At 39.2% G+C, this 14,811-nt stretch overlaps 1 protein-coding gene across 5 annotated transcripts in view; it reads left to right on the forward strand.

Moving 5' to 3' along the window:
- Positions 1 to 14,811, forward strand: part of Ube2q2 (ubiquitin conjugating enzyme E2 Q2) — a 59,754-nt gene that overhangs the window by 36,007 nt on the left and 8,936 nt on the right. For all 5 annotated transcript variants that reach the window (XM_052760887.1, XM_052760868.1, XM_052760852.1 and 2 more), the window contains 6 exons: positions 1,189 to 1,273; positions 2,570 to 2,630; positions 3,346 to 3,436; positions 7,664 to 7,722; positions 11,199 to 11,247; positions 11,632 to 11,727. In XM_052760887.1, coding sequence (XP_052616847.1) covers positions 1,189 to 1,273; positions 2,570 to 2,630; positions 3,346 to 3,436; positions 7,664 to 7,722; positions 11,199 to 11,247; positions 11,632 to 11,727 — 441 coding nt within the window. The remainder of the gene's footprint in view (positions 1 to 1,188; positions 1,274 to 2,569; positions 2,631 to 3,345; positions 3,437 to 7,663; positions 7,723 to 11,198; positions 11,248 to 11,631; positions 11,728 to 14,811) is intronic.

Consider the following 14,811-nt stretch of genomic DNA (forward strand, 5'->3'; position numbering starts at 1 on the left):
CTAGCCTGGAACTCTGTATAGACCAGGCTGGCCTTCAGTTCAGTGATCTGCCTGTTTCTACCTCCTGAGTGCTAGGATTAAAGGTGTGCACAACCATACCAGGTGATTTATCATGGCTTTTATGAGAAGCATTCTAGCAGTATGAGATTCATTGTTTGGTGACAGACATGTTTGTGTTCAGCTTTAAAATGTAGGCAGACAGTGGATGACTTGGGAAAAAATGAAGTGTGTGTGTGTGTGTGTGTGTGTGTGTGTGTGTGTGTGTGTGTGTTGCCCAGACAAGGGAAGTGTGTAATGGTACTCTGGTTATCTGACACCTACTTCCTTGAATTAGAGAAGCTTATTAACTCCATGAAGTCAGGGCTGGCTGTTTTGTCTTGGGCAAACACAGTGAATGACTTGTTAATGCAAGTTAATATCAAGAATTCCAACAAGTAAATTCTTATCCTTCCTTTAATCATATTTAATATGCTAATTTAACTGGCAAGTCTTTTTTGCAGAGAACTTTAACTTTAAGCCCACAACTTTATTATTAAAGTGAGCTTGTAGCATCTGAACTAATAATACTTTACTTACTATGTCTTATGATGGACTCCAGTTTGTATGCTTTATAGTTAGAACAGCTACAAATTATTGGATACTCTGACATGATAAATATAAGACTTAAGAGCTTTATACATTACCTTCCCATTAAATCTCCATAGACTCTTCATAGCCGTTGTAGGAACTAGGCACTCTTCATGTTTTATAGATGGAAATACTAGGGTTTAAAACCAGTTCAAGGGCTGGGAGATGGCTCAAAGGTTAAAGTGGTTGCCTCCCAAGCGGAAAGTGTTAGGATGGTGGTTGACTCTCTAGAACTCACATAAATGCTGGGGGTGTATGGTGGCCAGCCTGTATTTCCTCAACTCAGAAGCAGAGACAGGATCCCCTGAGCAAGCTGGCCAGTTAAACTAGACTGTAGTTCAGTTAAAAGACGCTACCTCAGTGAGTTAGTTGGAAGGCACTCAAGGCTGACCTTGAACTCAGAGATCCGCCTGCCTCTGCCTTCCAGTTGCTAGGACTAAAGGCATATGTCATCACTGTCTGGCACTTCCTGACTTAATGCTGAGTGGTGACCATTTTCATGTCATTGTAAAGTTCCCTCAGACTCCGATACCTTAAGCTTTTAATTACCTGTTGTTTCAGGGTGCAGTGTCTGGGTCAGTGCAAGCATCAGATAGACTCATGAAGGAGCTCAGGGACGTCTACAGATCACAGAGCTACAAGGCAGGTGAGGCCCTGGCTCTGCTGGCCATTTGCTTCTTCAGGTAGTGTTGTTTCTCATTTCCTTTGCTTTCCTTTTGGGGAGTGATAGGGGACTAGTTAGCTTGAACTCACTATTTTTCTGTTCAGTCATGATGGGATTAGATGTGTACCAGCACACCCAGCTTAGATGTAATTAATACAGGTAGCCAGAGTTGGAAATTGTTATTGACTATTTTGGAGATGTGAAACTCAGGTTTAACAAAGTTCTAAAAGATGTAGGAGATAAAATGAGTTTGTTTTTGTATTTAAAAAATTATATAAATACTTGATAATTTTCCTTTTACTTTCTTTCTGATGGAGATATAACTCATGATTTTTATCTTCTGGCAAAAATATGAGGAATACTACTTTTTAAAATAAGTAAGGTTAATATACTTTGTTGTACAAGGAAAACTTGCTGAATTTATTTTCATAGTTTTTGTATTTTGAAACAATAAAACTTAACAATAGGAGTGGTATTCTTTTCAAAGTTGATAGATTTCCCCATTTCATAATTCTATGAAGAAAATGTTCTTTTTCAGGGCTGGAGATGTAGCTCATTGGTAGAACATTTGCCCAGCATATGGGGCCCTGGGATTCAATCCTAAGCTGCATGAATTCAAAAATCAAGGTTTTCTTATCCAATAAGATTTAAGTATTGTAGAGCCCAAGGAAAAAATTTATTGCTGTAGTGTCAATAAGCAAGAAATAACCAATTTAGGAATAATTGGTTCAATTATTCTGGATTCATCAAAAAAAAAAAAAAAAGACTGTAGAGTTGTTGTAAAGATTGGCAGTAAGGGCTAGAGAGTGCTCAGAGCACTTGATGCTCACTTATGTCGATAGAGGACGCACGTTCAGTTCCCAGCACTCAAGTCTGAGGTTCACAGCCGCCTCTTAACTCCAGGTCTGGGGTATCTGACCCCTGTAGCCTTCACAGGCACTCACATGTAAAATAATACAAATAATAAGCAAATAAAGTTACATGTATGCTGTGAAAAGTTTGACAGAGAAAAAAGGCATGTCAAAAGGTGAAGATTAAAGTAGTTTGTATAGGATTCTGTTTACATAGAAATATTATTTGTATAATGTGTTTTTTAGTGAAAGTGTGTAGTAAGCAGTTTTTTAATTCAACAAAGTATCTTTTAGTTGATAGCTTTAATTATTTTAATAGTAAAAATTTGCTGTTATTGGCTATTTAGTATATTTAACGTATTTACTTACATCAGAGTAATACATAATCAATAAAGAGTAACCAGTGTTGTCCCCTGTGTATCCACAGGGATTTATTCAGTGGAGCTAATAAATGACAGCTTATATGACTGGCATGTCAAACTACACAAGTAAGTGCTTTTTATGCTGACCTACTGTCTACAATGAAATGTTTGCCTTTCTTCTCTCTCTTTCCTTTTTTTTTTTTGCCTCATCAGTTGTATACTTTTATATTACGGCATTTACTTGGACATTACTACTCTGGAAGTAGTTGTTAGATTATTAGAGTGAGCTATTTCTGAGGCTTATTGGGTAAGTCACAGAGGAAGAGGAGTGATAGAGGGGCATAAAGTGTTTAAGACAGTGACGATTTACAAACAAAATGTATTCAAAACAACACGAGACTGTGATGCTGTTTATGTTTGAAGTAAGGAGATTTAAGCAGTACATACAGAAGAGTTAAAGAAAAATCTTTTACAGTGATTTACTTTTCATGGTTTTATTAGTCGTAAACTTCTTTCCTTAAACTTCTTGATTAAAAATACAATTTTAGGAAAGCATATCATCAAAAAGTTTTTGAGTTACTTGAAAAATTACATGTATCCAATTGTAGTTCTTTGAAATGACTGTTAATTTCAAATTCCCTTCGTTCCCAAGGAGCTAGAGCCCATAGTGATCGTTTTTTTCTGGGACCGTTTTTTTCTGGGACCGTGGAGCACTTCAGAACTTCTGTTTGGAACTTACCCTGGGGCTCTGTTGTCTGCTCTTGGACTGGTTCAGGTGGAGTTTAGTTAAGAAAGGTTTTTCTAACCTTGTTTGAACTGGCTTTTGTTTTGTTATTCTTAGGGTTGACTCTGATAGTCCTTTGCACAGTGATCTTCAGATCTTAAAAGAAAAAGAAGGCATAGAATATATTTTGCTTAACTTCTCTTTTAAGGTAAGACCATTGTAATGGGATTCCATGTTCTTCTTTCTAATAGGAGTGTGTAATTGGTTCAGCTGCCTTGGAGAACAATTTGGTATGATTTGGGAAAGTAGAAGATACTCATACCTTATAGTTCAGGATTTGTTTGTTTGTTTATTTATTCAGAGTCTCACTGTGTAGCCTTGGCTGACCTGGAACTTGCTGTCTAGACCAGGATAGCCTCAAAGTCAACAGAGATCTGCATGCCTCTGCCTCCCGAGTGTTGGGATTAAATGTTGATAGTGGGCCTGGCTAGTTATAGGAATTCATGAGGCATATACTCCACAAGGAATGAGTACTTAGACACACCAGGAAGCATAAACAAGAGTGTTCAGAGCAACATTTTGTTTGTCATAACCCCAAACCGCAAATAACCCAAGTTACAGGAAATGGAGAATGTGGAATCCTAAGATGGACATATTTGAGAAGATAGGTCAGTCTTCTGTACAGTGTTAAGCAGAAGTAACTAGACTTGACTCCTAGCCTTTTTGTTTAGTTCCATTTATATAGAGTTAAAAAAGTTGTAAAACTAGAATTGTATAGGACACACATTGTCACTGTAGGTACGTGAAAATTGGTCCTTTAAATGAAACGTTCTTAGGCATTATAATGGTCTTTAGCCACAAAACAAACATATTTCTACTATGCTGAAATTTCATGGGGCAAGGGACCCTGGTAAAATTAGGGGGAAAAAAGTCTAGGAAGACTTCTTTGGTAAACAACAGTGGGAGAAGAAAGCTCAGAAACACTGAAGTTGGGACTCCTACCCAGTGTAGGAGTGAAGGTGTAATCACTGTACATATTAGGACAAAGGGTTGACAAGTGGAAGGGACATCTGTGGGCTTCCTGCTTGCAGACTCTTTACTGACTAGAGTGTTGGTCACGTGGGCATCCACTTTATAATAATTGATAAAAATATCCCTGTATATTTCTTTCTGAATTTGTACTACACTTAGTAATTTTAAAGATGTTTGGAATAAAAGTTAAAAAAGAATAGTAAAGGGCTCTAGATAAAATGTTAGTGATTTAATGTATAATAGGGTAAAATCTAATGATTAAAAATCTCAACTAGATAGAGGTGTTTTGAGGATTTATGTTGAAGTGATGCAGGGCTTCTCTTTGCCCTGTTCTTCTGAGTTGAAGAGGAGGCTTAGTGTAGCAGTTGTCTTGCAATTACAGTGTTTGTCCACATTAGTTTACCCAAGTGACTTTGAATTGCCCCATGCTATTTAAGGCTTTGGATTTGCGGTCCTTCTGGGGATAAGGGAGCTGGTTATTGGACTTCGCAGAACATGCTGAAAAGCCTGCAGTCTCCGGATCTGTGCTGTAAACCAGCCCTGGAGGGGTTTGTGTAAGGGCAGAGCTGGTCTGTTCAGCTTCTTGTTTTGTCTTAAGTGGTCATTAACCTTTCAACAGTACTGGTTGATAGTATATAGCTGATTTCTGGGAGACTAGTTGGAGGCTTTAACTTTAATCCTAGCATCAAATGGTACAGAGCTTGTGTATGGTGTTGGTGGTAGAATAGGTGAAACAGGATTTAAGATGTTTTGAAGGAAGAAAACAAAAGACATTAAAGAATATTTTCTTTATATTTAGAATTTGTAGAGATCTTTATTAGTTGAATCCCAGAGCACAGTTTATGGAGAAGTCTCTTAAGCTCTGAAGTAGATTTAACTTTCTGAAACTGAAGGCAGTTCTCAAGCAATCAAAAGAGATTTTATAGTTACCCATTTGGGATCATGTGTTTAGAGATCTGTTCTAATAATAGTTCTGCTCTTCCAAGCTGTGCATCTGTGTTTTCGTTATACTGTTAAATTATAGATAGATTTGAAAGTAGATTAAATTGTCCTTAAGTTGGCAGTATGTGTGGGTGGGCAGGTGTCTTTCTAACTTGCAGTAGAAATCTAAGATGATCCATTTTAGCAACTAGAAATGTGCCTCCTCTACTGGGAGGGCCAAATTTTCATAATTTTTATGTTCCTGGAAATCTTGTGAGCAGACAGGGGAAGTTACTGAAAGTATGGTAATTGTTTTTTGACTTTTTGTCTTCTTGGAAATAATTGAATGAAGCATATTTGTACCTATCTTGCCTCAAAAGGAGTTTTTAAAATAGCATTACTTCCCTTTAAACCATGTTGTTTGAACATAAAAATTGGACAGAATTTCTCTTAGACTCCCTTGGTCTCTCTTCAACAGGAGCAGGAAGCCATTTCACTGTCGAGCTGCTATAATAAGTTATGGGCAGCTTTCCTGACCTGGTTGTCAGGGAACTAACGGCTAACACTCTGGGCTACATTAGCTACTGTCTGCATGCTATGAGATGGCTCTCCACCTCTTTAGGGTTGGAGAAGGGGCAGCTTCTTTGACTAGCCTTGGAGTTCTCTAGTTTGTCTAGACTGGCACTGGCCAGTGAGCCCCGAGATCCTTCTGTCCCTGTCTCCCCAGTGCTGGAGTCACAGGCATGTGCTGACACACTGGCTGTCTCTGTTCTAAGGCTGGAACTCAGGTTCTTGGGCCTGCGCAGGCATCTCCTCAGCATCACCTTTGACTTTTTGAAGCAGCTTAGCCTTTGTTTTGAATGTTACTACTGATAACTGGGTTTAAATCTACCATATGATTGGTGGTTTTCTACTCCTCTTTCTTGCGCTATGTCCCCCACCCCTTTAGATTTCCTTAGGACTCCCATTTCCTGCCTTTTAGGTGGTGATTATATGTTCTCTTACTCATCCCATATATGTCCTTGAATTGTCAAAGTGCAGTATTCCCTTTTTTGCCCTTGTAATCTCATAGCCTTAGAACATTTGAGTTCATGTACTCAATACATGCATTTACATTCTATACTTAGATTCTGGGACCAGACAAATTTGGATTTTCATGCTCTTTATTCTCCCAGGTTGTATCTAGCACGATCTTTTTCTTGCCTAAAAGAATATTGTTGAGTATCTCTTTTTAGTACAGTTTTGCAGATGGGAAAATTGATTTGTTTTTACTTCTTTTTCTTTGAGACAAGGCCTTGCTCTGAAGCACAGACTGGTCTCAGAGTTATCACTCCCTTCCTGATTGCTGGTGTTGCAGGCATGTGCTGCATTGCCTGGCTTTCATTGCATGTTTGAGGAGTACAGACTCTTAGGTTGGCAAATTGCCAACTCCTTTCAGCACCTTGAAGACCTTTCTCATTATTGAAGATTCTAGTCTTTCCTGATAGTACTTATAGTGATCAAACCTTGAGGCGTGTTTAAAAAATTCTCGTCCAGTTTTTTTACCCCATTCTCTTTCCTAAGACTCAAACCTGTGTGATCAACCGTGTGTCTTGCTATCTTCTGCATTTCCCACTGTGTCTACCCTTTGTGGCCTTTCCTAACTTCCTTCTGGACGTTACTGAGTCTCTCTGCTGCAGTGTGTTGCTGTCGTTGCAGTCACGCATTACTAGGTTGTTAGTTCTTGTTGCTGTAGCTCCAGATCCAGATCCTGTTGGTTCTCCTTACTGTGTGAGTTCTGCCGAGGTTTGCTTTCTTCTCCTCTTAGTTACTCTGACCTTTGCCTGCCGACTGGCTGCTCTGCTCCTGTCTTGTCATAGACATAAGGTGTGTCCTTATGTCTGTGTCTTAGTAAGATGGACATACATGGGAAAGATCACAGAGGGTTTTCCAGTATTGTGTTCTTCCCTAGAGGGGATTACCATGTGCCTCTGCCAGGGCCACAGACACTGGGGACACCGAGAGTATCTGTGATGGAGACTCCTGGGAGGGCAGTTGGCTGTTGGTCCCCTCAGGGCCCAGCCTGGCATGCAGAAGGCCCTCAGGCCTCTCTTTGGTGTGTTGCGGCTCCACCTCTTGCCTCCCTGGCCCCGAGGCTGCATTCTGCTCTTAGCTAACCTCTTACATTCCTCTTCTGTAGTGGACAGAAAAGGCCTCTCCTGGGCCTACCCACAGCCATGCACTTAGTATACAATGTGAGTTAGTACAGCACTGTTTTATTCTGTCCTGACCCGAATTCCATATTTGACATTTTTATTTACTTGTTTCTCAGCTTTCTTTTGGACTAATTTAACTTTTATGACCTTTATATTACAGGTAATAGGATTTATTTCTTTATTGATTATTTGAAAACCTTCTAAATAATGCAAAACTAAAAATGATGTTCTTAAAATTGATTAAACTTATGATGTTCTTAAAGTTGATTAAACATACGCTTTTCTAGGATAATTTTCCATTTGATCCTCCATTTGTTCGAGTGGTGTTACCTGTTCTCTCAGGAGGGTAAGTTACGTATTTACTTTGTTGTGGTCGTGTGTGTCAGGGTCTGTTGCAGAAGTAGCTAGACCCTGGGAGGGTAGGATTGCTGGACTTCTGCTGGAGGATTCTGTGTCAAGTAGGTTGAGGGGGCCAGAGAATTTACATGTCTAAGAAGTTCCCAGATGAAACTGATAGCGCTGGTTTGGGGTCCACATTCAGACCGGTACAAATTAGTTATTTATAAGTAGACATCCTAATGGATTTTATTTATAGATATTGACCCTTAAGAAATGGGTTTTAGCTGAGTATGCCCGCCTGTAACCCCAAACTGTCAGAAACTGATGCAGGATTGTAAGTTCCAGGCTAGCCTTGACTTTACAGTGGGTCTGGGCCTTCCAGAGAGATTGATTTATCCATCCATCCATCCGTCCAGCTATGGATATTAGGTAATGTAGTCAATATTTATCAAGATCCTGTCTTTTAAGAAAGCATTTTTCAAATATAAACCATTGAGGATTTCAGTTGCAGTCATTGTGGTTCCCATAGGCCTGTGATGTTGAGTGCAGTCACTGTGATAATTGGGAAACCTGAGGTGACGGGAGCTGATCCCAACATAAGTAGTTGTCACTTAGTACAGTTGACTGGTGGTTGTCAGACAGCCAGGCTGAATTTTTTATTGCTTCTTTTGTAGTTAGGAGGCTATAGGAGGCATGGAAAAGATCAAGTTACCTAGGAACTGTTTCATAGTCCCCATACAGGAATAATCATTAGCTGTTTGTAGGGGAGCAGGAGAGATGGCTCAGTTATAGAGCAGTTATTTGTCTTCCTAAGGACCTGACTTCAGTCTCCAGCACCCACGTGAGGTGGCTTCCAGCTACATGGCACTCTAGTTCCAGGGATTTAACACCCTCTTCGGGCTTCTACATGCACACACATGAATGAAAATAAATCTTTAAAAAATCCTTTGAGAATTTTCAAGTACTCAGCTAATTCTACTTTGTGAGATGATTTCTACTGTAATAATAAAATCAAAAATATTGCCCCTAGACTGATCCTTTCTGTTTGACTGATACTGTTTGAGACAGTAGTGGATTACTCCTAAAGACTGACTGTAGAACTTCTTAGAATAGTGTCTGTAATATACAAATACAAGTATAAAGGCTATGTTTTTGAGATTACATCCTGCTAAGATTTCTCAGTATAGTCAGAATATATATGAACTGATGTTGGGGCTGCAGAATACTGCAGAATACGCTGGCCACAGTGTCTGTAAAGCTCAGCTGAACAAATTAACAAACAAAAAGCATGGCCTTAAACAAATCCATGTTTATGATGTATTGAGCCATTTAGATGTCTACAGCATGATCAGGAAATACTCCTTTAAAAGTTGGCTTGGCTAGCTGGGCGGTGGTGGCGCACGCCTTTAATCCCAGCACTCAGGAGGCAGAGGCAGGCGGATCTCTGTGAGTTTGAGGCCAGCCTGGTCTACAAAGTGAGTTCCAGGAAAGGCGCAAAGCTACACAGAGAAACCTTGTCTCGAAAAACAAAACAAACAAACAAACAAAAAAGTTGGCTTGGCAGATGCCTGCAGCCCAATCCTTTACCACATCTCCCAGAAAGTTCTATGGTATATTAATAGGCATTTTTGGACAGCAAATTAAGTGATATTCTTTCCAAAGGGACTTCTTGGAGACTTGATGTGATTTTCCACAGAGACACTAAATAACTCCTAAGTCTGTTTTCCACAAAGATGCTAAATAACTTCTTCTAAATTCCTTTAGTCTTTTCCCCCTCCCTTTGGCATCTCAGAAGATGGCACCCTCTGGTTCGCTGTTTGGGAAGTGTTGCTCTGTCAGAATCCCAAAGTTCTGAGTGATGCTCAGCAAAGCTGAAGTAATCTCTTAGGGATCTTGTTGCTGCTTTTGGAAAGCTGTTACACTGCTGTTCACAAACACTATTAGAATGAGAGGAGATCACAAGATAAGATTATGGAACAAAGATGTTCAGAATTGTGAAGATTCATTTTTTTACCTTTAGACGTCCCCTCATGCTTCTGGGTTAGGCAGTGGAAGTAACTCTCTATCATAAAGCATATGACCATTTTTGGAAGAATACTAGGTAACCTAGCCAAATATTTACATACACTAAATAAACATAGGGTGGAAATACGGTGAATTTTAAACTTCTGTATCTCTTGCTTAGAACACCAGCCTTTTCCTAGCCAAGTACAGCAGCACTAAACTTTTTATAGTTAATGTTGCTATAACATTGTAAATTGTGTGACAAGTCATTTTTTCCTCCTTCCTCTGGTAAGCATATTTAACCGTGAATATTGGATTCATTTGTCATTAACTGGCATAGGAAAAGGGAAACAACAATTTAAAAAATGTTGTAGAAATGGAAGAGATGGCTCAGTTGGTAAAATGCATGCTGAGAAACTAGGACCTGAGCTCAGATCCCCAGAACCCACAAAAAGTCTAGGTATGGTGGCTTGTGCCTGTAATCCTGGCACTGGGTAAGTGGGGGCAAGGAGAAATCCTTGAAGCTGGCTGGCTAACCAGTCTAGCTGAATTGGTGAGCTCCAGGTTCATTGAGCAGACTCTGTCTCAAACAATAAGATGGGCAGCTGATGTTTACCTCTGGCCTTCATACCGACATGTATACATAACAGACACTCACACCACATATCTACACAAAAGAAAGGAAAAAGCATTCTAGGGAGATGGATCCTCTGACAGTACAAAGAATATATGATGGTGATACGACACTAGTTGAGATCCCATGCTACTGCTGTCTTAGGGGCAAGGGACGGAAACCTAAATTGATAGAGAAGTAATGAGATCAGAAAGAGGAGTGAAATAGGAAAGCCCAATGGAGGCACAATCAGAATAGCTTGCGTTTCATAGTCCAGTTACTAAGTATAGAGGAATACTACTGGCTGACTTAAAATTTCTGAAATGTGTCTAGAATACAACTTTCAATAGCAGAATCAGAAGACAGCTTAAAGTTTGTATGAGTCTGTATAGAAATGGAGGTATGTTAGGTGGCATGTGGGCTCCACTGTGAAGTCTCAGTGTATTGGGGCAGGGGGCACACTCACTGTGCCATCTCAGACTGTACAGCACCCTGCTGCTGTTTGTGACTCTGGATAGGTAGAGCTTTGTCTGTCCGCAGAGTTTGCAGCCTTGCACCAGGGTGCAGAGAAAGCTCCGGGGACAGAAGCACACTTCAGTGTCAGCTAAGAAAACAGATGTATAGAGCTAAGTTCTTAGTTTTTGACATCAGAAAAGTTTGTGTTCTGTTCAATTTGTTTGACACATTGGCTGTATTAAAGTAATGACTGTAAACATTTGAAATTGGTCCATCTTATGTCCCTAGTAACAGTTTCATTGTTGTATGCTATCTTCTAATTTTGTGTGCATGCTTTCTTAGTAATACTTTAGAAGTTAAGGAATATTGATATTTAGAGGATTTTGTATGCTTGCTTTCTTTTTTTAAAGGTACGTGTTGGGTGGAGGAGCGTTATGTATGGAACTTCTTACAAAACAGGTAACTCCTGTGCACAGTTCTCAGTGTTAGTATAATTTCCACAAATTAGCTGGATTCTAAGAGCAAAGTTCTTAAATGTAGCAGATTATATTTTTAAAAAATTGTTGTAGTAGCACCTACTTTTATAAACAAAATCTAAGATAAACTGGTAAAATGTCATTGTACTTTGAGCTCAGTCCATGCTGGAACAACTGAGAGTAATGTTTATTTAAAATTATAATTCACTCAGGTTTAGATGTTTAGAACCCAGGACTGTCGTCTGTGTTTTCCTCTTCACTACAAATTTGTTAGCACTGACATGCTGTCATTGGCTTCCTCTACGATGTTTCCTTAGGTTTTCCTGAGTGGGGACTGTGAAGACCATTGTGTTTTTTCTTCCCATAGGGCTGGAGCAGCGCCTACTCTATAGAATCGGTCATCATGCAGATCAATGCCACCTTGGTGAAAGGCAAGGCCCGAGTACAGTTTGGAGCAAATAAGGTACTCTCTTCAGAACTCCACAGATATGCTGAAGTGCCCTCATGCTAGTGTAGGCCACATGTGAGGCATATATTTTTTTCGGTTCTAGTTTTAAAATTTAGTTATTTTTATGTCTATGAGTGTATTGCCTGGATGTGTGTGTCTGTGGACCATATGTGTGCCTGGTGCCCTCAGAGGGCATTGGATAAACTACAGTTATAGACAGTTGTGAGTCAAACCATGTGGGCGATTGGAATTGAACTCGGGTCCTCTCCAAGAACAAATGTTCTTAACTGATGAGCCATCTCTTCAGCCCCCGTCTCAATTCTTTTTGAGACAGTTTATTTAATTTTCTTGTTTTAGAAAAGTGAAGGTGGGAAACAGATGTGTAAGAGAAGATGCTCACTGCAGTCACTTAACCCCACCTAGTCTTTCCTATTCACAGGCGTGTTTAGTTTGAGCTCGTTATTGTTAAATGTCACATACTAAGGAAAAGGCTTGGGTGTATTTTGAGGTTTCTTCAAACTGAGACCATGTTAGCATCATTAATTTTCAGTCAGAGTATACATGCTAGATTCTGTTCTACTGTAGATCATTAACTTTTTCAACCCTTTTAATAACCTATGAGAAACGTTCTGTTGTCTTCATTTAGAGCTGAAGAAACTGAGGCACACAGGGTCTGATAACTCTAAGGTCATGGGGGCAAAACAAGGTTTCAGCTAGGCAGGTGTAGTTTGTACACTTACTGAGTTGTGTGCTGAATTCACTTACTGTACTAGAGGATTGTTCCAGGTGGAATTGTAGCTATTCATAGATACTTATATGATGTTTGTTTTGGAAAAAAAAACCTTTGTGTGATGGAAATAACCTTGATCTGATGATTTTTAAACAGTGAATGTTTTCCCTAAAGTTCTTTGTGAATTTGCATTGTTTATTCAAGTAGTTTAAAACATAGAGATATATACTCATACTGCACTTCCAATCATGAGAATTTTTTTAGAAAGCTAATCCACAGAAAAAGCAAAAATTTTAAAAGGTCATTTTAAAAAAATCATAATTTGGGACGATAGTGTTGCTTTTAACTCTTTTTAATAGAAGTTTGTTTATACTGGAATAAAATGCCATTTGTTTAAAATCCAAAAGTTAAGCAACTCACCAATGTTCAATAACTTATATCAAACCAGGTTTGTTAATAATATATGTGAATCTATATTTTTTATTTTAATGTGTCAATAAAATAGTTACATAGTATAATCTGAAATTTTTTTAATGATGAAATATATGCCTCCTCATTCAAAGTTCCTAAAGCAGATAACATCACAAAAACATAAGAAGGTAGTTTATAATTTTGAGTGTCTAGAGAAATACACCAGGCATTAGCATATCCTGGTCTTCAGTGCTTTCTCCTAACATCTATACAAATGTAGATTTTGATGTTAAATTTAATAATTTAAAAAAATTCCCATGTTTTTCATTTTAAAATAGAAAAGAAAATCAGAAGGGCATAGTTATCTCTCTCTCTCTCTCTCTCTCTCTCTCTCTCTCTCTCTCTCTCTCTCTCTTTTCTCTTTCGTAATTGAAATTTTACCAGTACACTGTACAGACTTTCTCCTGAGAGCTCTGTATCAAATACAGTGGGCTAGCATAACTTAGGTTCTCTAGTTTTGAAATTCTAGAATACCAGTATTATTTATTCTATACTATAAATCTTAGATTCCATCAATTGCTTTAAACCTACATGTTTTCTATGATGTGCAGTTTTCTTGGCAAGTAAGAAAAAAGCATTATATATGAGGCCCTAAGTCAGGCTGCTGAGTCCTTCTGTGTATTGAAACACATTCATACATGGTTTACACGAAGAGATCTTTGTGTTATGTAGAACATAGCACATAACCACTGAGACGGCTTGATGACATAGCCAATGGAACCTTTGGGGACCTTTATGATCCTCTGTGCTGGCTTCTTTGTTCATGGTTGACACAAGAGTCTTTATGTGGTTGGTGCATTAGAAGTGAACTCAGGGAGCTTTTAGGGTAAAACTTCACTCTTTTTTTTCTTTCAAATTAAAAAATATTGTCAGCTAAGAAAGTGGAAACTTTGCACAATATAATAGAAGTTTCATCTTCCTGTATTCTACAGGTAATAGTCTAAATATTAACTTAAAAAATAACACAGAAGCCTGGCATGGTGGTACATGCCTATGATTCTAGAAGTTGAGATGTTGAGTCAGGAGGACCACAAGTTCCAGGCTACCTTGGGCTATGTAGTGAAACCCTGTCTCAAAAAACTAAACCCCTAACAATCAAAAAAGAAAGAGTGAGGGTGAGATGGCTCAGTAGGCGAAGACATTTTGGCACCAAGCCAGAGGGCCTGAGTTTGATTCCTAGGATGCCTATGGTAGAAAGGGGAGAACCAACTCCAAAGGGTATCCTCTGACCTTCACATGCCTGCTATGGCACGTATGTCCCTGTGCTCGCCACATACACACACGTAAATAAATGTAACTAAAAAGAAGATACATGATATTGTCATAATAAATGATATTGTGAGCTATTAATTCAAAGCTGGATAGATGATTGATATATAAGAGTGATTGGTGCTTTTATAGAGAATCTGTGTCAGCCAGCTCACAACTGCCTCTAACTCCCACTGTAGGGGTATCTGATACCTCTGGCCTCTGTGGGCATCTGCACTCACATGTACATACTCAACATATAGAAATAGACACACTTAATTAAAATAATAACAATCAATCTTTTTAAAAAAGAGGCTAATGGTGTTAAAGGGCCAGCAAGTGGTTCATGGGGTAGAGGGCTTGCCGTGCAAGCCTGATGAGCTGAGTTCAGTTACAGTGGAAGGAGAGAGCTGTCCCTGAAAGTTATCCTCTGAGCCCCATGTCCCTGTACACACAGTCTCCCTCCCCCACCCCTCTCGTGTGCACATGCGCTCTCACTCTGTCTGTGTGTCTGTCTGTCAACCAAAAGAAATTGCTTACATTTGGGGCTTAGTGAGCAAGCCTGACAACCTGAGTTGGAGTCCCAGAACCCATGTAAAAGTGGAAGTAGAGAACCAATCCCACAGCATTGTCTTCTGATTGCCACCTGT

Source organism: Peromyscus californicus, unplaced genomic scaffold (assembly GCF_007827085.1).
Source record: "Peromyscus californicus insignis strain IS unplaced genomic scaffold, ASM782708v3 Scaffold_11__1_contigs__length_118956290, whole genome shotgun sequence".
In the NCBI taxonomy this organism is placed as follows: Eukaryota; Metazoa; Chordata; class Mammalia; order Rodentia; family Cricetidae; genus Peromyscus; species Peromyscus californicus.